The sequence below is a fragment of the Ranitomeya imitator genome, chromosome 4 (genome assembly GCF_032444005.1).
Source record: "Ranitomeya imitator isolate aRanImi1 chromosome 4, aRanImi1.pri, whole genome shotgun sequence".
NCBI classification, from domain to species: Eukaryota; Metazoa; Chordata; class Amphibia; order Anura; family Dendrobatidae; genus Ranitomeya; species Ranitomeya imitator.
The window spans coordinates 432,362,645-432,390,119 of NC_091285.1; the positions used below are offsets into that span (position 1 = coordinate 432,362,645).

General features: G+C 44.6%; 1 protein-coding gene across 1 annotated transcript in view; it reads right to left on the reverse strand.

The window, feature by feature from the left end:
- SLC28A1 (solute carrier family 28 member 1) overlaps positions 1 to 27,475 on the reverse strand; it is a 200,717-nt gene that overhangs the window by 74,027 nt on the left and 99,215 nt on the right. The window contains exons 5-6 of the mRNA XM_069765557.1: positions 23,988 to 24,177; positions 22,551 to 22,692 (exon numbers count right to left, since the gene is read on the reverse strand). Coding sequence (XP_069621658.1) covers positions 22,551 to 22,692; positions 23,988 to 24,177 — 332 coding nt within the window. The remainder of the gene's footprint in view (positions 1 to 22,550; positions 22,693 to 23,987; positions 24,178 to 27,475) is intronic.

A 27,475-nucleotide genomic window follows, 5' to 3' on the forward strand; every position in this document is an offset into this window, starting at 1 on the left:
CACCCCTCAAGGTACTCAAAACCACATTCAAGAAGTTTATTAACCCTTCAGGTGCTTCACAGCAGCAGAAGCAACATGGAAGGAAAAAATGAACATTTAAGTTTTTAGTCACAAAAATTATCTTTTAGCAACAATTTTTTTATTTTCCCAATGGTAAAAGGAGAAACTGAACCACGAAAGTTGTTGTCCAATTTGTCCTGAGTACGCTGATACCTCATATGTGGGGGTAAACCACTGTTTGGGCGCACGGCAGGGCTTGGAAGGGAAGAAGCGCCATTTGACTTTTTGAATCAAAAATCGGCTCCCCTCTTTAGCGGACACCAAGTCACGTTTGGAGAGCCCCCGTGTGCCTAAAAATTGGAGCTCCCCCACAAGTGACCCCATTTTGGAAACTAGACGCCCCAAGGAACTTATCTAGATGCATAGTGAGCACTTTGAACCCCCAGGTGCTTCACAAATTGATCCGTAAAAATGAAAAAGTACTTTTTTTTCACAAAAAAAATCTTTTAGCCTCAATTTTTTCATTTTCACATGGGCAACAGGATAAAATGGATCCTAAAATTTGTTGGGCAATTTCTCCTGAGTACACCAATACCTCACATGTGGGGGTAAACCACTGTTTGGGCACATGGTAAGGCTCGGAAGGGAAGGAGCACCATATCACTTTTTGAATGAAAAATTATTTCCATCGTTAGCGGACACCATGTCGCGTTTGGATAGCTCCTGTGTGCCTAAACATTGGCGCTCCCCCACAAGTGACCCCATTTTGGAAACTAGACCCCCCAAGGAACTTATTTAGATGCCTAGTGAGCACTTTAAACCCTCAGGTGCTTCACAAATTGATCCGTAAAAATGAAAAAGTACTTTTTTTTCACAAAAAAAATCTTTTCGCCTCAATTTTTTCATTTTCACATGGGCAATAGGATAAAATGGATCATAAAATTTGTTGGGCAATTTCTCCCGAGTACGCCGATACCTCATATGTGGGGGTAAACCACTGTTTGGGCACTCGGCAGGGCTCGGAAGGGAAGGCGCGCCATTTGACTTTTTGAATGGAAAATTAGCTCCAATTGTTAGTGGACACCATGCCGCGTTTGGAGAGCCCCTGTGTGCCTAAACATTGGAGCTCCCCCACAAGTGACCCCATTTTGGAAACTAGACCCCCCCAAGGAACTTATCTAGATGTGTGGTGAGGACTTTGAAACCCCAAGTGCTTCACAGAAGTTTATAACGCAGAGCCATGAAAATAAAAAATAAAAATATTTTCTCAAAAATGATTTTTTAGCCTGGAATTTCCTATTTTGCCAAGGATAATAGGAGAAATTGGACCCCAAATGTTGTTGTCCAGTTTGTCCTGAGTACGCTGATACCCCATATGTGGGGGTAAACCACTGTTTGGGGGCACGGCAGGGCTTGGAAGGGATGGCACGCCATTTGGCTTTTTAAATGGAAAATTAGCTCCAATCATTAGCGGACACCATGTCACGTTTGGAGAGCCCCTGTGTGCCTAAACATTGGAGATCCCCCAGAAATGACCCCATTTTGGAAACTAGACCCCAAAGGAACTAATCTAGATGTGTGGTGAGGACTTTGAACCCCCAAGTGCTTCACAGAAGTTTATAACGCAGAGCCATGAAAATAAAAAAAAAAATTATTTTCTCAAAAATGATCTTTTAGCCTGCAATTTTTTATTTTCCCAAGGGTAACAGGAGAAATTTGACCCCAAAAGTTGTTGTCCAGTTTCTCCTGAGTACGCTGATTCCCCATATATGGGGGTAAACCACTGTTTGGGCACATGCCGGGGCTCGGAAGTGAAGTAGTGATGTTTTGAAATGCAGACTTTGATGGAATGCTCTGTGGGCGTCACGTTGCGTTTGCAGAGCCCCTGATGTGGCTTAACAGTAGAAACCCCCCACAAGTGACCCCATTTTGGAAACTAGACCCCGAAAGGAACTTATCTAGATGTGTGGTGAGCACTTTGAACCTCCAAGTGCTTCATAGAAGTTTATAATGCAGAGCCGTGAAAATAATAAATACGTTTTCTTTCCTCAAAAATAATTATTTAGCCCAGAATTTTTTATTTTCCCAAGGGTTACAGGAGAAATTGGACCCAAAAAGTTGTTGTCCAGTTTCTCCTGAGTACGCTGATACCCCATATGTGGGGGAAAACCACTGTTTGGGCACATGCCGGGGCTCGGAAGTGAAGTAGTGACGTTTTGAAATGCAGACTTTGATGGAATGCTCTGTGGGCGTCACGTTGCGTTTGCAGAGCCGCTGATGTGGCTAAACAGTAGAAACCCCCCACAAGTGACCCCATTTTGGAAACTAGACCCCGAAAGGAACTTATCTAGATGTGTGGTGAGCACTTTGAACCCCCAAGTGCTTCACAGAAGTTTATAATGCAGAGCCGTGAAAATAATAAATACGTTTTCTTTCCTCAAAAATAATTATTTAGCCCAGAATTTTTTAATTTTCCCAAGGGTAACAGGAGAAATTTGACCCCAATATTTGTTGTCCAGTTTCTCCTGAGTACGGTGATACCCCATATGTGGGGGTAAACTACTGTTTGGGCACATGCCGGGGCTCGGAATTGAAGTAGTGACGTTTTGAAATGCAGACTTTGATGGAATGCTCTGCGGGCGTCACATTGCGTTTGCAGAGCCCCTGATGTGGCTAAACAGTAGAAACCCCCCACAAGTGACCCCATTTTGGAAACTAGACCCCGAAAGGAACTTATCTAGATGTGTGGTGAGCACTTTGAACCCCCAAGTGCTTCATAGAAGTTTATAATGCAGAGCCGTGAAAATAATAAATACGTTTTCTTTCCTCAAAAATAATTATATAGCCCAGAATTTTTTATTTTCCCAAGGGTTACAGGAGAAATTGGACCTCAAAAGTTGTTGTCCAGTTTCTCCTGAGTACGCTGATACCCCATGTGTGGAGGTAAACCACTGTTTGGGCACACGTCGGGGCTCAGAAGGGAAGTAGTGACTTTTGAAATGCAGACTTTGATGGAATGGTCTGCGGGCGTCACGTTGCGTTTGCAGAGCCCCTGGTGTGCCTAAACAGTAGAAACCCCCCACAAGTGACCCCATTTTAGAAACTAGACCCCCCAAGGAACTTATCTAGATATGTGGTGAGCAATTTGAACCCCCAAGTGCTTCACAGACGTTTACAACGCAGAGCCGTGAAAATAAAAAATCATTTTTCTTTCCTCAAAAATGATGTTTTAGCAAGCATTTTTTTAGATTCACAAGGGTAACAGGAGAAATTGGACCCCAGTAATTGTTGTGCAGTTTGTCCTGAGTATGCTGGTACCCCATATGTGGGGGTAAACCACTGTTTGGGCACACGTCGGGGCTCGGAAGTGAGGGAGCACCATTTGACTTTTTGAATACGAGATTGGCTGGAATCAATGGTGGTGCCATGTTGCGTTTGGAGACCCCTGATGTGCCTAAACAGTGGTAACCCCTCAATTCTACCTCCAACACTAACCCCAACACACCCCTAACCCTAATCCCAACTGTAGCCATAACCCTAATCACAACCCTAACCACAACCCTAATTCCAACCCTAACCCTAAGGCTATGTGCCCACGTTGCGCATTCGTGTGAGATTTTTCAGCATCATTTTTGAAAAATCCGCGGGTAAAAGGCACTGCGTTTTACCTGCGGATTTTCCGCGGATTTCCAGTGTTTTTTGTGCGGATTTCACCTGCGGATTCCTATTGAGGAACAGGTGTAAAACGCTGCGCAATCCGCACAAAGAATTGACATACTGCGGAAAATACAACGCAGCGTTTCCGCGCGGTATTTTCCGCACCATGGGCACAGCGGATTTGGTTTTTCATATGTTTACATGGTACTGAAAACCTGATGGAACACTGCTGCGAATCCGCAGCCAAATCCGCACCGTGTGCACATAGCCTAATTCTAAAGGTATGTGCACACGCTGCGGAAAATGCTGCGGATCCGCAGCAGTTTCCCATGAGTTTACAGTTCAATGTAAACCTATGGAAAAAAAAAATCGCTGTACACATGCTGCGGAAAAACTGCACGGAAACGCAGCAGTTTACATTCCGCAGCATGTCACTTCTTTGTGCGGATTCCGCAGCGGTTTTACAAATGCTCCAATAGAAAATTGCAATTGTAAAACCGCAGTGAAATGCGCAGAAAAAAAACGCGGTAAATCCGCTATAAATCCGCAGCGATTTAGCACTGCGGATTTATCAAATCCGCAGCGGAAAAATCCGCAGAGGACCAGAATACATGTGCACATACCGAAACCCTAACCCTAGCCCTAACCCTAGCCCTAACCCTACCCCTACCCCTAACCCTAGCCCTAACCCTACCCCTAACCCTAACCCTAACCCAAGCCCTAACCCTAACCCTAGCCCTAACCCTAACCCTACCCCTAACCCTACCCCTAACCCTAACCCTATTCTAACATTAGTGGAAAAAAAAAATTCTTTATTTTTTTATTGTCCCTACCTATGGGGGTGACAAAGGGGGGGGGGAACATTTATTATTTTTTTTATTTTGATCACTGAGATATAATCTATCTCAGTGATCAAAATGCACTTTGGAACGAATCTGCCGGCCGGCCATTTTGGAAGATGGCGGCACCCAGGGAGAAGACGGACGGAGCCCGGCAGGATCGGTAAGTATGATGGGGTGTGGGGGAGCACGGGGGGGGGGATCGGAGCATGGGGGAGGGGATCGGAGCGCGGAAGGCGTGAAACGGAGCACGGGGGGCATGAAACGGAGCACGGGGGGGCTGGAACGGAGCATGGGGGGGCTGGAACGGAGCACGGGGGGTGGATCGGAGTGCAGGGGGGGTGATTGGAGCACGGGGGGTGATTGGAGCACGGGGGGAGCGGACAAGAGCACGGGGGGAGCGGAGCACAGGACGGAGGGGAGCTGGAGCAGTGTACCGGACAGATCGGGGGGCTGGGGGGGCGATCGGTGGGGTGGGGTGGGGGCACATTAGTGTTTCCAGCCATGGCTGATGATATTGCAGCATCGGCCATGGCTGGATTGTAATATTTCACCAGTTATAATAGGTGAAATATTACAAATCGCTCTGATTGGCAGTTTCACTTTCAACAGCCAATCAGAGCGATCGTAGCCACGGGGGGGTGAAGCCATCCCCCCTGGGATAAACTACCACTCCCCCTGTCCCTGCAGATTGGGTGAAATGGGAGTTAACCCTTTCACCCGATCTGCAGGGACGCGATCTTTCCATGCAGGGCCGGCGTCAGCACCCGGCATACCCAGGCAAATGCCGGGGCACTGGTGAGACAGGGGGGCCCATTCAGGGCCGGTGTTAGGGGCAGGCAGCTGCCAGTGCCTAGGGCACCCGCTCCCCCAGGGGCCCTCAGCTAGTGGCACATCATGCAGCTGCTATGGGCCCCCTGTGAGGCAGGGGGGCCGCCTGTCGCAAGCGCCAACTCCTCCGCCGCCGCTTTGAACTTTACCGCTGTCTGCCGGTAAAGTTCAAAGCAAATGATGGAGGAGAGAGCGTCACCTGACGCTCCCTCTCCCATCATTCAACACTCTGCCTCTGACACTGCAGTTGCGCGATGACGTCATCACGCACTCGCTGTGTGTCAGGCAGTGGAGCGGCAGCCGTCGAGACCAGAGCAGGGAGGGAGCAGCGCGGTGCCGGAACGTTGAGAGGTGAGGAGTGTTTTTTTTTTCTGTAACTAACAGTGAGTACTGGACTATGGGGCCATTCTTGGGGGGAGGGGGCTGTGCTGTATACTACATGTCTGTGCTATATACTACATGTCTGTTCTATATACTACATGGCTGTTCTATATACTACGGGGGCTGTTATATGCTACGTGGGCTGTGCTTTATACTACATGGCTGTTCTATGTACTACGTGGGCTGTGTTATATCTGTGGCTATGCTATATACTATATGGGCTGTTATATGCTACGTGGGCTGTTCTATATTAAGTGGGCCATGTTATATACTACGTGGGCTGTTATATGCTACGTGGGCTGTGCTATATACTACATGGCTGTTTTATATTACGTGGGCCATGTTATATACTACGTGGGCTGTTATATGCTACGTGGGCTGTGCTATATACTACATGGCTGTTCTATATTACGTGAGCCATGTTATATACTACGTGGGCTGTTATATGCTACGTGGGCTGTGCTATATACTACATGGCTGTTCTATATACTATGTGGGCTGTGTTATATAATATGTGGCTGTGCTATTATCTATATAGGCTGTTATATGCTACGTGGGCTGTGCTATATACTACATGGCTGTTCTATATTCTTCGTGGGCTGTGTTATATAATATGTGGCTGTGCTATATACTATATGGGCAGTTATATGCTACGTGGGCTGTGCTATATACTACATGGCTGTTCTATAAACTGCGTGGGCTGTTGTGAATTCCGCTCTTGGGCTCCCTCCGGTGGTTGTAGGTAGCATTTTTGTGAGTTCTGCTCTTGGGCTCCCTCCTGTGGTTTTGAGTGGTATGGCTGCTTCTTGGATTTAGCTTCAGCAGCTGTTTTCACTGATCGTCTTTCTGGTTCGGCTATATTAGTCTGGCCTTATCCCTCATTCAATGCCAGTTGTCAATTGTTCCTGCCTGGAGTCATTGCTCTTAGGACTTTCCTGACACTCTGACCAGTTCATCAAAGCTAAGTCCTTGCTTGTCCTTTTGCGGTTCACTTGTTGTGGACTTTGTTGTTCAGCACTTTCTTTGTTTTTGTTCATTTGTCCAGCTTTTCTGTATGGGTCTATTCAGCTAAGCTGGAGGCTCTGGGCAGCAGAGTTTGCCCTCCACACCTTTAGTCAGGTGTGGAGATTTTTGCATTTCTCTGCGGTGGACTTTTTCTAGTTTTTATTACTGACCGCACAGCGTTCTGTCCTGTACTATTTCTATCTAGCAAGAAGTGGCCTCCTGTGCTTAATCTTGTTTCATACTACGTATGTCATTTCCTTCTCCACTCACAGTCATTATTTGTGGGGGCTAATCTATCCTTTGGGGATTTTCTCTGAGGCAAGATAGTTTTCCTGCTTCTATCTTTAGGGGTAGTTAGCTCTTAAGCTGTGATGAGATGCCTAGTGTTGTGAATTCTGTGGCTGAATTCACTCCTGTGGTCACAAGTGGTACTGCAGCTTCTGAGCTTCCTCCCTCAGGTGTTCTGGTGAGCTCGTTAACTGCTTCATTACTTAACTCCGCCTGATGCTGCTATCCTTGCTCCTTGTCAATGTTTCAGTGTTGGATCTGAGCTTCTCCTGATTGTTCCTGTGACCTACTGCTCTGTATAGCTAAGTGCTTTTTGCTTTTTTGTTGCTTTTTTTCTGTCCAGCTTGTCTTTTGTTTTGCTGGAAGCTCTGAGACGCAAAGGGTGTACCGCCGTGCCGTTAGTTCGGCACGGTGGGTTTTTTTTGCCCCCTTTGCGTGGTTTTGCTTTAGGGTTTTTTGTAGACTGCAAAGTTCGCTTTACTGTCCTCGCTCTGTCCTAGAATATCGGGCTCCACTTTGCTGAATCTATTTCATCCCTACGTTTTGTCTTTTCATCTTACTCACAGTCATTATATGTGGGGGGCTGCCTTTTCCTTTGGGGAATTTCTCTGGGGCAAGTCAGGCCTATTTTTCTATCTTCAGGCTAGCTAGTTTCTTAGGCTGTGCCGAGTTGCCTAGGTAGTTGTTAGGCGCAATCCACAGCCGCTTTTAGTTGTGTTTAGGATAGGATCAGGTGTGCAGTCTACAGAGTTTCCACGTCTCAGAGCTCGTTCTTGTATTTTTGGGTATTTGTCAGATCACTGTGTGCGCTCTGATCGCTAAGCACACTGTGTTTCTGGATTGCCTTCATAACACCTGTCATTAGCATACATAACAGTACAAGGAGCCAAACTAATGATTCTCAATAGAGGGAAAGAAAAAGTTCTGACATCATTTTTTTTTTTTTTCTGCTCTGTGTTCACTTTTTTTTTTTCCCCTAGACATTTGAGTGATTCTGGACACAGGTGTGGACATGGATATTCAGGGTCTGTGCTCTTCAATGGATAATCTCGTTATAAATGTACAAAAAATTCAAGATACTATTGATCAGAAATCTATGTTAGAACCAAGAATTCCTATTCCTGATTTGTTTTTTGGAGATAGAACTAAGTTTCTAAGTTTCAAAAATAATTGTAAGCTATTTCTGGCCTTGAAACCTCATTCTTCTGGTAATCCTATTCAACAGGTTTTGATTATTATTTCTTTTTTGCGCGGCGACCTTCAAGACTGGGCATTTTCTCTTGCGCCAGGAGACCCTGCATTGAGTAGTGTCGATGCGTTTTTTCTGGCGCTCGGATTGCTGTACGATGAGCCTAATTCAGTGGATCAGGCTGAGAAAAATTTGCTGGCTTTGTGCCAGGGTCAGGATGATATAGAAGTATATTGTCAGAAATTTAGGAAATGGTCAGTACTCACTCAGTGGAATGAATCTGCGCTGGCAGCTTTGTTCAGAAAGGGTCTCTCTGAGGCTCTTAAGGATGTCATGGTGGGATTTCCTATGCCTGCTGGTTTGAATGAGTCTTTGTCTTTGGCCATTCAGATCGGTCGACGCTTGCGCGAGCGTAAATCTGTGCACCATTTGGCGGTACTGCCTGAGGTTAAACCTGAGCCTATGCAGTGCGATAGGACTATGACTAGAGTTGAACGGCAGGAATACAGACGTCTGAATGGTCTGTGTTTCTACTGTGGTGATTCCACTCATGCTATTTCTGATTGTCCTAAGCGCACTAAGCGGTCCGCTAGGTCTGCCGTCATTGGTACTGTACAGTCCAAATTCCTTCTGTCCATTACCTTGATATGCTCTTTGTCGTCGTTTTCTGTCATGGCGTTTGTGGATTCGGGCGCTGCCCTGAATCTGATGGATTTGGATTATGCTAAACGTTGTGGGTTTTTCTTGGAGCCTTTGCGGTGTCCTATTCCATTGAGAGGAATTGATGCTACACCTTTGGCCAAGAATAAACCTCAATACTGGGCCCAGCTGACCATGTGCATGGCTCCTGCACATCAGGAAGTTATTCGCTTTCTGGTGTTGCATAATCTGCATGATGTGGTCGTGTTGGGGTTGCCATGGCTACAAACCCATAATCCAGTATTGGATTGGAATTCCATGTCGGTATCCAGCTGGGGTTGTCAGGGGGTACATGGTGATGTTCCATTTTTGTCGATTTCGTCATCCACCCCTTCTGAGGTCCCAGAGTTCTTGTCTGATTATCAGGATGTATTTGAAGAGCCCAAGTCCGATGCTCTACCTCCGCATAGGGATTGTGATTGTGCTATCAATTTGATTCCTGGTAGTAAATTCCCTAAAGGTCGATTATTTAATTTATCCGTGCCCGAACACGCCGCTATGCGCAGTTATGTGAAGGAATCCCTGGAGAAGGGACATATTCGCCCATCGTCATCACCACTGGGAGCAGGGTTCTTCTTTGTAGCCAAGAAGGATGGTTCGCTGAGACCGTGTATTGATTACCGCCTTCTTAATAAGATCACTGTTAAATTTCAGTATCCCTTGCCATTGTTATCTGACTTGTTTGCTCGGATTAAGGGGGCTAGTTGATTCACTAAGATAGATCTTCGTGGTGCGTATAATCTGGTGAGAATCAGGCAAGGAGATGAATGGAAAACTGCATTCAATACGCCCGAGGGTCATTTTGAGTATCTAGTGATGCCGTTCGGACTTGCCAATGCTCCATCTGTGTTTCAGTCTTTTATGCATGACATCTTCCGTGAGTATCTGGATAAATTCCTGATTGTTTACTTGGATGACATTTTGATCTTCTCAGATGATTGGGAGTCTCATCTGAAGCAGGTCAGAATGGTTTTTCAGGTCCTGCGTGCTAACTCTTTGTTTGTGAAGGGATCAAAGTGTCTCTTCGGTGTGCAGAAAGTTTCATTTTTGGGGTTCATCTTTACCCCTTCTACTATCGAGATGGATCCAGTTAAGGTCCAAGCCATCCAGGATTGGATTCAGCCGACATCTCTGAAAAGTCTGCAAAAGTTCCTGGGCTTTGCTAATTTTTATCGTCGCTTCATCTGTAATTTTTCTAGCATTGCCAAACCATTGACCGATTTGACCAAGAAGGGTGCTGATTTGGTTAATTGGTCTTCTGCTGCTGTGGAAGCTTTTCAGGAGTTGAAGCGTCGTTTTTGTTCTGCCCCTGTGTTGTGTCAGCCAGATGTTTCTCTTCCGTTCCAGGTCGAGGTTGATGCTTCTGAGATTGGAGCAGGGGCGGTTTTGTCACAGAGAGGTTCTGATTGCTCAGTGATGAAACCATGTGCTTTCTTTTCCAGGAAGTTTTCGCCCGCTGAGCGTAATTATGATGTGGGCAATCGAGAGTTGCTGGCCATGAAGTGGGCATTCGAGGAGTGGCGTCATTGGCTTGAAGGAGCTAAGCATCGCGTGGTGGTATTGACTGATCATAAGAACTTGACTTATCTCGAGTCTGCCAAGCGCTTGAATCCTAGACAGGCCCGTTGGTCGTTATTTTTTGCCCGCTTCGACTTTGTGATTTCGTACCTTCCGGGCTCTAAAAATGTGAAGGCGGATGCTCTGTCTAGGAGTTTTGTGCCCGACTCTCCGGGTTTATCTGAGCCAGCGGGTATCCTCAAGGAAGGAGTCATTGTGTCTGCCATCTCCCCTGATTTGCGGCGGGTGCTGCAAAAATTTCAGGCGAATAAACCTGATCGTTGTCCAGCAGAGAAACTGTTCGTCCCTGATAGGTGGACTAATAAACTTATCTCTGAACTTCATTGTTCGGTGTTGGCTGGTCATCCTGGAATCTTTGGTACCAGAGAGTTAGTGGCTAGATCCTTCTGGTGGCCATCTCTGTCACGGGATGTACGTACTTTTGTGCAGTCCTGTGGGATTTGTGCTAGGGCTAAGCCCTGCTGTTCTCGTGCCAGTGGGTTGCTTTTGCCCTTGCCGGTCCCAAAGAGGCCTTGGACACATATTTCGATGGATTTCATTTCTGACCTTCCCGTTTCTCAAAAGATGTCAGTCATTTGGGTGGTCTGTGATCGCTTTTCTAAAATGGTCCATCTGGTGCCCTTGGCTAAATTGCCTTCCTCCTCTGATTTGGTACCTTTGTTCTTTCAGCATGTGGTTCGGTTGCATGGCATTCCTGAGAATATTGTTTCTGACAGAAGTTCCCAGTTTGTTTCAAGGTTTTGGCGAGCCTTTTGTGGTAGGATGGGCATTGACCTATCCTTTTCCTCGGCTTTCCATCCTCAGACTAATGGCCAGACCGAACGAACCAATCAGACCTTGGAAACATATCTGAGATGTTTTGTTTCTGCAGACCAGGATGATTGGGTGTCCTTTTTGCCGTTGGCTGAGTTCGCCCTTAATAATCGGGCCAGCTCGGCTACCTTGGTTTCTCCATTTTTTTGCAATTCTGGGTTCCATCCTCGTTTCTCTTCAGGACAGGTTGAGTCTTCGGACTGTCCTGGTGTGGATTCTGTGGTGGATAGGTTGCAGCAGATCTGGACTCAGGTAGTGGACAATTTGATCTTGTCCCAGGAGAAAGCTCAACTTTTCGCTAATCGCAGACGCCGTGTGGGTCCCCGACTTCGTGTTGGGGATCTGGTTTGGTTATCTTCTCGTCATATTCCTATGAAGGTTTCCTCTCCTAAATTTAAACCTCGTTTTATTGGTCCGTATAGGATTTCTGAGGTTCTCAATCCTGTGTCTTTTCGTTTGACCCTCCCAGACTCCTTTTCCATACATAATGTATTCCATAGGTCGTTGTTGCGGAGATACGTGGCACCTATGGTTCCATCTGTTGAGCCTCCTGCCCCGGTTTTGGTGGAGGGGGAATTGGAGTATATTGTGGAGAAGATTTTGGATTCTCGTGTTTCTAGACGGAAACTCCAGTATCTGGTTAAATGGAAGGGTTATGCTCAGGAAGATAATTCCTGGGTTTTTGCCTCTGATGTTCATGCTTCCGATCTTGTTCGTGCCTTTCATGCGGCTCATCCTGGTCGGCCTGGGGGCTCTGGTGAGGGTTCGGTGACCCCTCCTCAAGGGGGGGGTACTGTCGTGAATTCTGTGGCTGAATTCACTCCTGTGGTCACAAGTGGTACTGCAGCTTCTGAGCTTCCTCCCTCAGGTGTTCTGGTGAGCTCGTTAACTGCTTCATTACTTAACTCCGCCTGATGCTGCTATCCTTGCTCCTTGTCAATGTTTCAGTGTTGGATCTGAGCTTCTCCTGATTGTTCCTGTGACCTGCTGCTCTGTATAGCTAAGTGCTTTTTGCTTTTTTGTTGCTTTTTTTCTGTCCAGCTTGTCTTTTGTTTTGCTGGAAGCTCTGAGACGCAAAGGGTGTACCGCCGTGCCGTTAGTTCGGCACGGTGGTTTTTTTTGCCCCCTTTGCGTGGTTTTGCTTTAGGGTTTTTTGTAGACTGCAAAGTTCGCTTTACTGTCCTCGCTCTGTCCTAGAATATCGGGCCCCACTTTGCTGAATCTATTTCATCCCTACGTTTTGTCTTTTCATCTTACTCACAGTCATTATACAGTGGGGCAAAAAAGTATTTAGTCAGTCAGCAATAGTGCAAGTTCCACCACTTAAAAAGATGAGAGGCGTCTGTAATTTACATCATAGGTAGACCTCAACTATGGGAGACAAACTGAGAAAAAAAAATCCAGAAAATCACATTGTCTGTTTTTTTAACATTTTATTTGCATATTATGGTGGAAAATAAGTATTTGGTCAGAAACAAAATTTCATCTCAATACTTTGTAATATATCCTTTGTTGGCAATGACAGAGGTCAAACGTTTTCTGTAAGTCTTCACAAGGTTGCCACACACTGTTGTTGGTATGTTGGCCCATTCCTCCATGCAGATCTCCTCTAGAGCAGTGATGTTTTTGGCTTTTCGCTTGGCAACACGGACTTTCAACTCCCTCCAAAGGTTTTCTATAGGGTTGAGATCTGGAGACTAGCTAGGCCACTCCAGGACCTTGAAATGCTTCTTACGAAGCCACTCCTTCGTTGCCCTGGCGGTGTGCTTTGGATCATTGTTATGTTGAAAGACCCAGCCACGTTTCATCTTCAATGCCCTTGCTGATGGAAGGAGGTTTGCACTCAAAATCTCACGATACATGGCCCCATTCATTCTTTCATGTACCCGGATCAGTCGTCCTGGCCCCTTTGCAGAGAAACAGACCCAAAGCATGATGTTTCCACCACCATGCTTTACAGTAGGTATGGTGTTTGATGGATGCAACTCAGTATTCTTTTTCCTCCAAACACGACAAGTTGTGTTTCTACCAAACAGTTCCAGTTTGGTTTCATCAGACCATAGGACATTCTCCCAAAACTCCTCTGGATCATCCAAATGCTCTCTAGCAAACTTCAGACGGGCCCGGACATGTACTGGCTTAAGCAGTGGGACACGTCTGGCACTGCAGGATCTGAGTCCATGGTGGCGTAGTGTGTTACTTATGGTAGGCCTTGTTACATTGGTCCCAGCTCTCTGCAGTTCATTCACTAGGTCCCCCCGCGTGGTTCTGGGATTTTTGCTCACCGTTCTTGTGATCATTCTGACCCCACGGGGTGGGATTTTGCGTGGAGCCCCAGATCGAGGGAGATTATCAGTGGTCTTGTATGTCTTCCATTTTCTAATTATTGCTCCCACTGTTGATTTCTTCACTCCAAGCTGGTTGGCTATTGCAGATTGAGTCTTCCCAGCCTGGTGCAGGGCTACAATTTTGTTTCTGGTGTCCTTTGACAGCTCTTTGGTCTTCACCATAGTGGAGTTTGGAGTCAGACTGTTTGAGGGTGTGCACAGGTGTCTTTTTATACTGATAACAAGTTTAAACAGGTGCCATTACTACAGGTAATGAGTGGAGGAAAGAGGAGACTCTTAAAGAAGAAGTTACAGGTCTGTGAGAGCCAGATATCTTGATTGTTTGTTTCTGACCAAATACTTATTTTCCACCATAAAATGCAAAAAAATGATAAAAAAAACAGACAATGAGATTTTCTGGATTTTTTTTTCTCAGTTTGTCTCCCATAGTTGAGGTCTACCTATGATGTAAATTACAGACGCCTCTCATCTTTTTAAGTGGTGGAACTTGCACTATTGCTGACTGACTAAATACTTTTTTGCCCCACTGTATGTGGGGGGCTGCCTTTTCCTTTGGGGAATTTCTTTGGGGCAAGTCAGGCCTATTTTTCTATCTTCAGGCTAGCTAGTTTCTTAGGCTGTGCCGAGTTGCCTAGGTAGTTGTTAGGCGCAATCCACAGCCGCTTTTAGTTGTGTTTAGGATAGGATCAGGTGTGCAGTCTACAGAGTTTCCACGTCTCAGAGCTCGTTCTTGTATTTTTGGGTATTTGTCAGATCACTGTGTGCGCTCTGATCGCTAAGCACACTGTGTTTCTGGATTGCCTTCATAACACCTGTCATTAGCATACATAACAGCCTAGGCAGAGTTAGGAGCATTCCACAGCTACTTCTAGTGTTGTGTTGAGCTTAGGGACTGCGGTCAGTATAGTTGCCACCTGCTCAGAGCTTGACGCATGTCGCTCCTTAATCACCAGATCATAACAGTACAACTGGCCAAAAATGAGCTGAATGCTTCTCAAAAGAAGGAAGAGAAAAAGAGTTCTGAGCCATTTTTTTTCTTTAGTTTGTTTTGTCTTTTTCCTTCCTCTTGATCTCTGGGTGATTCGGGATTTGGATGCAGGCATGGATGTTCAGGGTTTGTTTTCTCGTGTGGATCAGCTTGCTGCAAGAGTATAGAGTATTCAAGATTATGTTGTTCAGACTCCGGCCTTAGAGCCTAGAATTCCTACTCCGGATTTGTTTTACGGGGATAGATCTAAGTTTTTGAACTTTAAAAATAACTGCAAATTGTTTTTTGCTCTGAAACCCCATTCCTCTGGTGACCCTGTTGTGAATTCTGTTATCGAACTCCCTCCTGTGGTCATGAATGGTACTTCGGCGAGTTCTGTCCATGGACTCCCTCTGGTGGCTGTGAGTGGAGCTGCTGCTTCTGAGGTTCCTTCCACAGGTGACATAGTTTATTCTTTGGCTGGCTGCTCTATTTAACTCCACTCAGATCGTTACTCCTTGCCAGCTGTCAATGTTCTTGTACTGGTTCAGTTCGCTCTTGGATCTTTCTGGTGACCTGTCTACTCCAGCAGAAGCTAAGTCCCTGCTAGTTATTTATTTGTTCATTGTTTCCTTGTCCAGCTTGCTATCATGATTCTGTCTTGCTAGCTGGAAGCTCTTGGATGCAGAGTGGCACCTCCGCACCGTGAGTCGGTGCGGAGGTCTTTTTGCACACTCTGCGTGGTCTTTTTGTAGTTTTTTGTGCAGACCGCAAAGATACCTTTCCTATCCTCAGTCTGTTTAGTAAGTCTGGCCTCCCTTTGCTGAAACCTGTTTCATTTCTGTGTTTGTGACTTTCATCTTAACTCACAGTCAATATATGTGGGGGGCTGCCTTTTCCTTTGGGGAATTTCTCTGAGGCAAGGTAGGCTTTATTTTCTTTCTTTAGGGCTAGTTAGCTCTTAGGCTGTGAAGAGGCGTCTAGGCAGAGTTAGGTACGCTCCATGGCTATTTCTAGTTGTGTGATAGGATTAGGGGTTGCGGTCAGCAGAGCTCCCACTTCCCAGAGCTTGTCCTGTGTGAGTTTAACCATCAGGTCGTTCCGGGTGCTCCTAACCACCAGGTCCATAACATGTCCCCATTCAGCAAGTAAAGATAGTTATTTCTCTGCTGCGTGGCGACCCTCAGGACTAGGCATTCTCACTTGAGTCAGGGAATCCGGCATTGCTTAATGTAGATGCATTTTTTCAATCGCTCGGATTATTGTATGACGAACCTAACTCTGTAGAGCATGCTGAGAAAACACTGTTGGCCCTGTGTCAGGGTCAGGAAGCGGCAGAATTATACTGCCAGAAATTTAGAAAATGGTCTGTGCTCACTAAATGGAATAAGGACGCTCTGGCAGCAATTTTCAGAAAGGGTCTTTCTGAAGCCCTTAAAGATGTTTTGGTGGGGTTTCCCACGCCTGTTGGTTTGAGCGAATCTTTGTCTCTGGCCATTCAGATTGATCGGCGCCTGCGCGAACGCAAAGTGGTGCACCATATGACAGTTTCCTCTGAGCAAAGTCCTGAGCCCATGCAATGTGATAGGATTTTGACTAGAGCGGAACAGAGGGGATACAGACTCAGAATGGGCTGTGTTTTTACTGTGGTGATTCGGCTCATGCTATTTCTGATTGCCCTAAATGTATTAAGAGGGTCGCTAGATCTGTTACCATTAGTACTGTGCAGCCTAAGTTTGTCCTGTCTGTGACCCTGATTTGCTCATTGTCATCTTTTTCTGTCATGGCATTTGTGGATTCAGGCGCTGCTCTGAACTTAATGGACTTAGAATTCGCTAGGCGCTGTGGTTTTTCTTTGCAGCCTTTGCAGAGTCCCATACCCTTGAGGGGTATTGATGCTACACCATTGGCCAAGAATAAACCTCAGTATTGGACTCAGCTGACTATGTGCATGGCTCCTGTATTGATTATCGCCTTCTTAATAAGATCACGGTCAAATTCCAATACCCTTTACCTTTGCTCTCTGATTTGTTTGCTAGGATTAAGGGAGCTAGTTGGTTTACCAAGATTGACCTTCGAGGGGCATATAATCTTGTTCGTATTAAACAGGGTGACGAATGGAAGACTGCATTTAATATGCCCGAAGGCCATTTTGAATACCTGGTGATGCCTTTCGGGCTTTCTAATGCTCCTTCTGTATTTCAGTCCTTTATGCATGATATTTTCCGCAATTATCTTGACAAATTCTTGATTGTGTATTTGGATGATATTTTGATTTTTTCCGATGATTGGGAGTCTCATGTGAAGCAGGTCAGGATGGTATTCCAGATCCTTTGTGATAATGCTCTATTTGTGAAGGGGTCTAAGTGCCTATTTGGAGTTCAGAAGGTCTCTTTTTTGGGGTTTATTTTTTCTCCTTCGTCTATAGAAATGGATCCTGTTAAGGTCCAAGCCATTCATGACTGGATTCAACACACATCTGTGAAGAGCCTTCAGAAATTTTTGGGCTTTGCAAATTTTTATCGCCGTTTCATTGCCAACTTCTCTAGTGTGGTTAAACCCCTGACCGATTTGACCAAGAAAGGCGCTGATGTGACTAATTGGTCCTCTTAGGCTGTTGAGGCCTTTCAGGAGCTTAAACGCCGATTTACTTCTGCCCCTGTGTTGCGTCAGCCGGATGTTTCTCTTCCTTTTCAGGTTGAGGTTGACGCTTCTGAGATTGGGGCAGGGGCCGTTTTGTCACAGAGGAATTCTGATGGTTCCTTGATGAAGCCATGTGCCTTCTTTTCCCGAAAGTTTTTGCCTGTGGAACGCAATTATGATGTCGGCAATCGGGAGTTGTTGGCTATGAAGTGGGCATTTGAGGAGTGGCGACATTGGCTTGAGGGAGCCAAGCACCGCATTGTGGTCTTGACCGATCATAAGAATTTGATTTACCTTGAGTCGGCCAAGCGGCTGAACCCTAGACAGGCTCGGTGGTCCCTGTTTTTCTCCCGTTTTGATTTTGTGGTCTCATATCTTCCAGGATCTAAGAATGTTAAGGCGGATGCCCTCTCTAGGAGTTTTTTGCCGGATTCTCCTGGAGTCCTTGAGCCGGTTGGCATTCTTAGGGAAGGGGTGATTCTGTCTGCCATCTCCCCTGATTTGCGGCAGGCGCTTCAGGAATTTCAGGCTGATAAACCTGACCGCTGTCCTGTGGGGAAGCTGTTTGTTCCTGATAGATGGACAAGTAAGGTAATTTCTGAGGTCCATTGTTCTGTGTTGGCCGGTCATCCTGGGATTTTTGGTACCAGGGATTTGGTTGCTAGGTCCTTTTGGTGGCCTTCCTTGTCGCGGGATGTGCGTTCTTTTGTGCAGTCCTGTGGGACTTGTGCCCGGGCTAAGCCTTGCTGTTCCCACGCTAGTGGGTTGCTTTTGCCTTTGCCCATCCCGGAGAGGCCTTGGACGCATATTTCCATGGATTTTATTTCGGATCTTCCTGTGTCCCAGAGGATGTCTGTTATCTGGGTGGTTTGTGACCGTTTCTCTAAAATGGTCCATTTGGTACCTTTGCCTAAATTACCTTCCTCTGATTTGGTTCCATTGTTTTTTCAGCATGTGGTTCGTTTGCATGGCATTCCGGAGAATATTGTGTCTGACAGAGGTTCCCAGTTTGTTTCCAGGTTTTGGCGGGCCTTTTGTGCTAGGATGGGTATTGATTTGTCTTTTTCTTCGGCGTTCCATCCTCAGACAAATGGCCAAACTGAGCGAACTAATCAGACCTTGGAAACCTATTTGAGATGCTTTGTGTCTGCTGATCAGGATGATTGGGTGACTTTCTTGCCGTTGGCCGATTTTGCCCTTAATAATCGGGCCAGTTCGGCTACTTTGGTTTCGCCTTTCTTTTGTAATTTTGGTTTCCATCCTCATTTTTCTTCAGGGCAGGTTGAGCCTTCTGATAGTCCTGGTGTAGATTCTGTGATGGACAGGTTACAGCAGATTTGGACTCATGTGGTAGGCAATTTGACGTTGTCCCAGGAAAAGGCTCAGCATTTTGCTAACCGCCGTCGGTGTGTTGGTCCTCGGCTTCGTGTGGGGGATTTGGTTTGGTTGTCCTCTCATCATGTTCCTATGAAGGTTTCTTCCCCTAAGTTCAAGCCTCGGGTTATTGGTCCTTATGAGATTTCTGAGATTATCAATCCTGTGTCTTTTCGTTTGGCTCTTCCAGCCTCTTTTGCCATCCACAATGCTTTCCATAGATCTTTGTTGTGGAGATATGTGGTGCCCGTTGTTCCATCTGTTGATCCTCCTGCACCGGTGTTGGTTGAGGGGGAGTTGGAATATGTGGTTGAGAAAATTTTGGATTCTCATTTTTCGAGGCGGAAGCTTCAGTATCTTGTCAAGTGGAAGGGTTATGGCCAGGAGGATAATTCTTGGGTTGTTGCTTCCGATGTTCATGCCGCCGATTTGGTTCGTGCTTTTCATTTGGCTCGTCCTGATCGGCCTGGGGGCTCTGGTGAGGGTTCGGTGACCCCTCCTTAAGGGGGGGTACTGTTGTGAATTCCGCTCTTGGGCTCCCTCCGGTGGTTGTAAGTAGCATTTTTGTGAGTTCTGCTCTTTAGTCAGGTGTGGAGATTTTTGCATTTCTCTGCGGTGGACTTTTTCTAGTTATTATTACTGACCGCACAGCGTTCTGTCCTGTACTATTTCTATCTAGCTGGAAGTGGCCTCCTGTGCTTAATCTTGTTTCATACTACGTATGTCATTTCCTTCTCCACTCACAGTCATTATTTGTGGGGGGCTAATCTATCCTTGGGGGATTTTCTCTGAGGCAAGATAGTTTTACTGCTTCTATCTTTAGGGGTAGTTAGCTCTTAGGCTGTGACGAGATGCCTAGGCAGAGTTAGGAGCATTCCACGGCTACTTCTAGTGTTGTGTTGAGCTTAGGGACTGCGGTCAGTTTAGTTGCCACCTGCTCAGAGCTTGACGCATGTCGCTCCTTAATCACCAGATCATAACAGTGGGCTGTGTTATATAATATGTGGCTGTGCTATATACTATATGGGCTGTTATATGCTACGTGGGCTGTGCTATATACTACGTGGCTGTGTTATATGCTATGTGGGCTGTTATATACTACATGGCTGTGTTATATGCTACGTGGCTGGGCTGTGCTATATACTACGTGGGCTGTGTTATATACTACATGGCTGTGTTTATATGCGATCATGAATCGTGGTATGTGTTAAAAGGGGGCCCACTGAGACTCTTTCGCCCGGGGCCCTCAAAAACCTGGAGCCGGCCCTGTTTCCATGACGCCACATAGGCGTCATGGGTCGGATTGGCACCGACTTTCATGACGCCTACGTGGCGTCATGGGTCGGGAAGGGGTTAAATAATATATCTTTATTTAGCTTACAAAAACGCATACAAATCCGCATGAAAATCCGCATCAAAACGCATAAAAAATACATCAAATCTGCACGGATTTTCAACTGCGTTTTCTGCCAAAAGAGGAATGATCCGCGCAGAAAATTCCACAGGCAAATCCGCAATGTGTGCACATACCCTTAATCTTTTACAGGATCTTATGGTTTCTTGCATTGTATCCGTAAAAATTGGATGCCATACCGTATGGAATGCAATTTTTTTTCTCGCACTGTAACGATTTCGGAGTGAAATCGCAGCATGCTGCAATTTTTTTCTCATGCCAAATACAGCTGAGAAAAAATACGCGGATATGCGCTGTCTCATTGAATAGCATTGGTCCGAGGGCAATCCAAATTTTTTATCGGATTGCACTCATCAATTTATACGCAAGAGTGAGCGAGTCCTTGGAAAGTATTAAAACTTGACACAAGAGTAAGGCAAATTATTAGAATATCAATTTTCGAGATGAATTATTTACACTTCATCAGTATCTATTAGTTTTCTTATAACTAGTAAATGAGTGGAAATTATGGCACTGACACCCTGCAGAGTATTTTGTATCCTTTATACATTTAGTAATAATTCAACTAATTAATTGAGCAAGCTAAAGTATTACACAGTATTAGCAAACGCCAGTAAGAGGCACTGTATTCTACATATTTTTCATACAGTTGTTATACATATTACAATTATAAGGCTATGTTTGCATGTGGCATTTTGCTATGTTATATGTTCCATAAAATATGCAATATTTTACAGTTTTAGCATAATCAATGATTTATGTGACATCTCATGCATACGTTTTTTTTCCACATGTATTTTGAGCCCTTGCCAAGACGTAGCATTTCAATTCATTCATCAGTTGTGAAGCGCTTAGGCCGGCTTCACACTTGCGAGTTTTACGGACGTAAGAGCGCAGAAACTACGTCCGTAAAACTCGCAAAAAATACGGCACAATTATTCTCTATGCCCCTGCTCCTATCTGCCGTATTTTACTGATCAGTATTATACGGCTTTCTACGGCTGTACAAAATCGCAGCATGCTGCGTTTGTCACCGTACTGCGCAAGAAATACGCCAATGAAAGTCTATGGAAGCGTGAAAAATACGGATTTCACACGGACAAGCAGTGTGACTTGCGAGAAATACGCAGCGCTGTTAGAGAGAAAAGCCGGTAATTCAGTGCGGTGTACAGTAAAATCACACTGACAGCTTACAGTCCAATAGGTAGAATAAATGTGTACACATAGAATAGGTATATATATATATATATATGTCAGTGAGACACATATATGTATATATATTAATATTTATTCCAGCGCTATACAGCTTGAAAGCCGGTAATTCAATTACCGGCTTTTTCTTTCTCCTTCCTAAAAGCCGACATGATTTGAGACATGGTTTACATACAGTAAACCATGTCTTCTCTCCATTTTTTTTGCAGATTCCACACTACTAATGTCAGTAGAGTGTATCTGCAAAATTTGGCCATTCTAGCTCTTAAAATAAAGGGTTAAATGGCGGAAAAAATTGGCGTGGGCTCCCGCGCAATTTTCTCCGCCAGAGTAGTAAAGCCAGTGACTGAGGGCAGATATTAATAGCCTGGAGAGGGTCCATGGTTATTGGCCCCCCCTGGCTAAAAATATCTGCCCCCAGCCACCCCAGAAAAGGCACATCTGGAAGATGCGCCTATTCTGGCACTTGGCAACTCTCTTCCCATTCCCGTGTAGCGGTGGGATATGGGGTAATGAAGGGTTAATGCCACCTTGCTATTGTAAGGTGACATTAAGCCTAATTAATAATGGAGAGGCGTCAATTATGACACCTATCCATTATTAATCCAATTGAATGAAAGGGTTAAATAAAACACAAACACATTATTTAAAATTATTTTAATGAAATAAAAACAATGGTTGTTGGAGTATTTTATTCTACGCCCAATCCAATCACTGAAGACCCTCGTTCTGTGAAAGAAAAAACATAATAAACCAACAATAAACTTACCCTCCGCAGATCTGTAACGTCCAACGATGTAAATCCTTCTGAAGGGGTTAAAACATTTTGCAGCAAGGAGCTTTGCTAATGCAGGCTGCTCCTCGCTGCAAAACCCCGGGGAATGAGTCTAAATATAGATCAATGAGCTATATTTAGCTTCATTTGCGGTGAGGCGCCCTCTGCTGGATGTTCATAGATCGTGGGAAATTTCCTAGAAAGCTCCCAGGCCGGCCTTATAACGCATTCAAATGAATGGGTGAAAAATGCAATATAAATGCTGTAAAAAACGCACTGAAAACACAACAAAAATGTGTGTATTGTATGCATCATTTTTCCTGCCACCACTCCGGTTTTTGGTGCACAGACGCAATGTGTGAACTTACTTTCTGTGAATGATTTAAAATGAGCTAATACTGCATGATGCTAAAGATCACACACTATAATAAATGTTATTATTGTTACAGCCATTGTGGGGCAGTGGCAGATGTTTACTCCTTTAACATTGCTAATTATATAAAAAAAATTGGATGAAAAGATAAAATATTTACTCACTGCACGATGGTGTTTGGACACAATAAAGAGGAAAATGACAAACATGCAGACGCCTCCAAATGAAATCAGTTGTGCAGGTCTCTTAGCCGTGTCCACTACCAACCAGACTATCAGACCAGCAAGAACCAATACCGCAAATACCCTGAAAGCATAAAATACACACACAAAAAAACAAACAAATTAGAAGCACTATAGTTTCTAATTTATCCATGTCATTTTGTAAGATGTGCCACATTTATGTTACTAATTCATTATAATCTTTGGATCGGTAGACTAAACATTATTATCATGTCTATTGTATATATTAGAAAAACTATGTTTCTATCCGGTAATTTAATGAACATAAGCTAAATAATGTTTACATCTGATGTTCCTGGGCAAAAAGAATTTTAATTAGATGTGATTTTTATGCTAAGTCATGACGTGTAGAACTATTTTTTTTCCACTGAGTTTTATTAAAACGTTTGATCATTTGAAATTTTGATTGTATATTACATTGCAATTCAGCTTTAATATTTCACCTTCAGAAAGAATGCTACCCAAAAACACACAAAAAAAATTACATTTCTATGAGATGTAACATATAAAATCTTGTACTTATGGAATGTGACCTTACTGAAAGGGGTTGTCCAGTCCAAATCAATGTCTGCAATCACTCTGTGTGACTGCAGACTTATGAATCCCTTCAGTGCACGCACGCACAGTTTCTGAGCCAGGACCAGAGGGTATGTATGAGTTATACATACTCCCGGCCAGGGCCCGTCTAGTGGGCATCGGCAGGCTTCATACGCTTGTATAGAGCGAGACTGCACCCCGTCTAGTGAAATGGCTGTTCAGTGGGCTTGGCCAACTAGAGGGCAAATATACGGAAGTGAGGACATGACCACTGACAGTGAGTATGTATAACTTTTACATACCCTCCAGTGTCCACTCAGAAACCGGCAAATCCCTGCAGGGTACAGTGTGTGCACTGGTAGCATTCAGAAGTCTGCAGTCACACAGAGTGACTGCAGACTTATAGATCTGGACCCAACCATCCCTTTAATCTTTTACAAGATCCACATTGAAAAGCAAATTTTCTAAATTGTTTTGATTCATTTGTAAGTGGTAGGAGGAAGGTGCATTTGCATTATAAAATATTGATCTTGACTCACTCCAGAATCTCATCTGTCACATAGAAATAACTTCTGAAATTAAGTCTAACATTATGTTTTTACTTTTTATTTTGAAAACTTCAGACTAAAAATGTCACCTCATGGCATTAATTTCTATCAAACAACAGCAGACCTTCACTCTACCTTATGTTAAAAGGAGATTTATGATTAAATCTGCCAAATCCACATACAGTGCATCCACAAAGGTATAGTTTGGCATATGTTTAGCTCACAGGTAACAATAAAAAGCCACATGATATAATTTTGAAGAAAAGAAACTCACCACTTGATCCATTTTTTGTGTTTCCCCAAGCATCGACCAAGTGGTTTAAAGAAACGTTTAATATGTTTGCCAAAATGTGCCACAAAGAGGTCATATGCCAAGAAGAAAACTACCACACATGTTATTACCAGTAAGGCAATGGTACGATTGAAGTTCAGGATACAAGCTGCAATAAAGTAGGCTGCATACCCTGAAAAACAGAACGAGTAAATATCTTATTATTCTTTATTCTATATATTATGCTGAGGAGGGTGTAGTGGTAAGGCTAGTTTCACATTTGCATTAGAATCCGCAGTGTTTAATCCGCAACCTCAAATGCATGGAATACCTGGATTTAAGTATCAAGCTGTTTCTTGTCTGTGCGTTTGCTTGGGTGCAACAAAGAAATAGAGAACGACAGAGGACTCGGCGAAGGCGTTTTTGGAGACACCCCATTATTGAACTCCGGGAGAGCCATGGAGCCTACCACACACTATATGGCGAGCTTAATGCCAACCCGGACAAAATCCCGGAATATACTAGGATGTCTCAAGACTCTTTTCAGGATTTGCTTGGCCATGTCCAAGGAGCCATCCAGAGACAGGACACCCAGCTCCTGGTTACATTAAGGTGCGTAATATTTCTAAACAAATGGCAGTCATAATTATTGTTGGTCTGCCATGTATTATTTGTATTTTCCTATATGTCTTTAGCTAAACACCACCATAAATCAAATTGATTGTAATTTTATTTTTTTCTTTTATTTCAGATTTCTGGCAACCGGAGAGAGCTTATCATCCCTCCACTTTCAGTACCAGCTTGGAACTTCCACCTTGTCTGGAATAGTTGCGGACACCTGCCGGGCTTTGTGGAACGTTCTTCGGGATGAATTTATACCCCTACCCACCGCGGACATGTGGATGGAAATTGCAGAAAAATTCTGGAGTGTGTGTGATTTCCCCAACTGTTTGGGAGCGGTGGATGGAAAGCACATATGCATTATCAAACCCGCCAGAACTGGATCGGAGTTCTTCAACTACAAGAAATATTTTTCTGTAGTGCTGATGGCAATGCCAGATGCGGACTGTCGTTTTATCGCCGTGGACATTGGAGCTTTTGGCTGTGGCAATGAGTTCCAGACTTTCAAGAACTCTGATATGGGCCGACATGTGTATGGAAAAAATTTTAATTTTCCCCTGCCACGACCTCGCCCCAACACTCAAGGCCCACCAATGCCATTTGTTATGGCCTTTCAGATGTGTGAAAACCTACTGAAGCCATATTCCAGTCGGGACTTGAACTGTTGTGAATTCTGTTGTCAAGCTCCCTCCTGTGGTCATGAATGGTACTTCGGTGAGTTCTGTCCGTGGGCTCCCTCTGGTGGCTGTCAGTGGAGCTGCTGCTTCTGAGGTTCCTTACACAGGTGACGTGGTTTATCCTTTGGTTGGCTGCTCTATTTAACTCCACTCAGATCGTTACTCCATGCCAGCTGTCAATGTTCCTGCATTGGTTCAGTTCGCTCTTGGATCTTTCTGGTGACCTGTCTACTCCAGCAGAAGCTAAGTTCCTGATAGTATCTAATTCGTTCATTGTTTTCTTGTCCAGCTGGATATCATGATTTTGTCTTGCTAGCTGGAAGCTCTGGGATGCAGAGTGGCATCTCCGCACCATTAGTCGGTGCGGAGGTCTTTTTGCACACTCTGCGTGGTCTTTTGTAGTTTTTTGTGCTGATCGCAAAGCTACCTTTCCTATCCTCTGTCTATTTAGTAAGTCTGGCCTCCCTTTGCTGAAACCTGTTTCATTTCTGCGTTTGTGACTTTCATCTTTACTCACAGTCAATATATGTGGGGGGCTGCCTTTTCCTTTGGGGAATTTCTCTGAGGCAAGGTAGGCTTTATTTTCTATCTCTAGGGCTAGCTAGCTCTTAGGCTGTGACGAGGCGCCTAGGGAGCGTCAGGAGCGCTCCACGGCTATTTCTAGTGTGTGTGATAGGATTAGGGATTGCGATCAGCAGAGCTCCCACATCCCAGAGCTTGTCCTGTTTGAGTTTTTACTATCAGGTCATTCCTGGTGCTCCTAACCACCAGGTCATAACATTGAACCACACTAAAAGGATTTATTACTACAGACTGACCAGGGCCCAGAGAACAGTAAAGTGTACTGTACCTTTGGGATTCTTGTCTCAAAATGGCGCATTCTTGGGACAGCCATTAATCTAAAAATGGAGACAGTCGATGAGGTGGTCAAAGTCTGTGTAGTTCTCCACAATTACATAATGGCTAAGGAGCGACCCAACATTGAACTGGATGAACCAGTTGCAAACCCATTGCCAGATTACCAGCATCACCCGCTGTGGTCAACTGTTGAAGATGGCCACATGCCGGACCAATTTGCTGCCTATTTTGATTCTGATATTGGACATGTGGCATGGCAAGACAATATTGTGTAAAATGTCCTGTTGGGTTTGGGTCTGTACCAGTTATGTTTTAAATGTTACTAATATTTTTTGTTGATAAACTATGTGTTTTTATACAGTATCTTGACCAAGTCTCCCATGTATTTCCACTAAAAACCACTTAGGTTGCTAGTGATAAAGGTAGTTGACGTCTTTACGTCCTGATTCTGTTCTGCAGTATCTATTGGACGCAGACTGAAGAGAAGATGGAGGTATAATACAAAGCAGATCTATACTCATCAGGTCATGTGTCATAAATAATGACTTCATGAGCACAAAACGCAGCCACATGAATTCACTAGTTCTGACACCTGACCAGGTAAGTATAGATATGCCTTGTATGACCTCCATCGTCTCTTCAGTTTGTGTGAAATAGATTACGTACACTGAAGAAAAAATTGAGGTCATACAAGCAGTTCTCTACCCACCAGGTCAGGTGTCATAACTAATGAGTTTTTTGAAGCATGACCTGTTGAGTATAGTTCTGCTTCGTATTACCGCCATTTTCTCTTCAGTCTGCGACACAGATTAAGCAGACAGAAGAGATTATGGAGAAAATACAAGTAATTTTTGCCACCTCATAGCTCTATACCAAACACACAAAGCTGCAGTGATGTACCTACGAACTACTGGAGCTATGAGTTGGCAAAAAAATAAAGTGTGCGGCGCAGTGTTTTATTCGGCACATGGTGTGTGATGACGGTGGCGAAATACACAAATAACCAAACAGTATTGAGGGCAAAATACATTATTATTTATTTTTTAACAAAAAATAAAATTTAACTGCACCTGCTTGGGGTAGAGTGACGGAACTGTGGGGTCTGTAGCTGTGAGGCCTGGCTAAGTGTGGACGACGCAGGGGTGGCAGGAGAAAGGGCAATTAAAGTAGTGGGGTCTGGGAGGTCGGGGATGGGGCTTGACACATGAGAGGGCTGAGACACACTGGAAGGGTGAGACAAACCTGACATTACAGACACATTGGGAGGTGAGGGGGGAGGAATACAGATAGTCCGCTGCTTTTAATTTTTTTCCCTTTTTGGGATCTACATTTAAG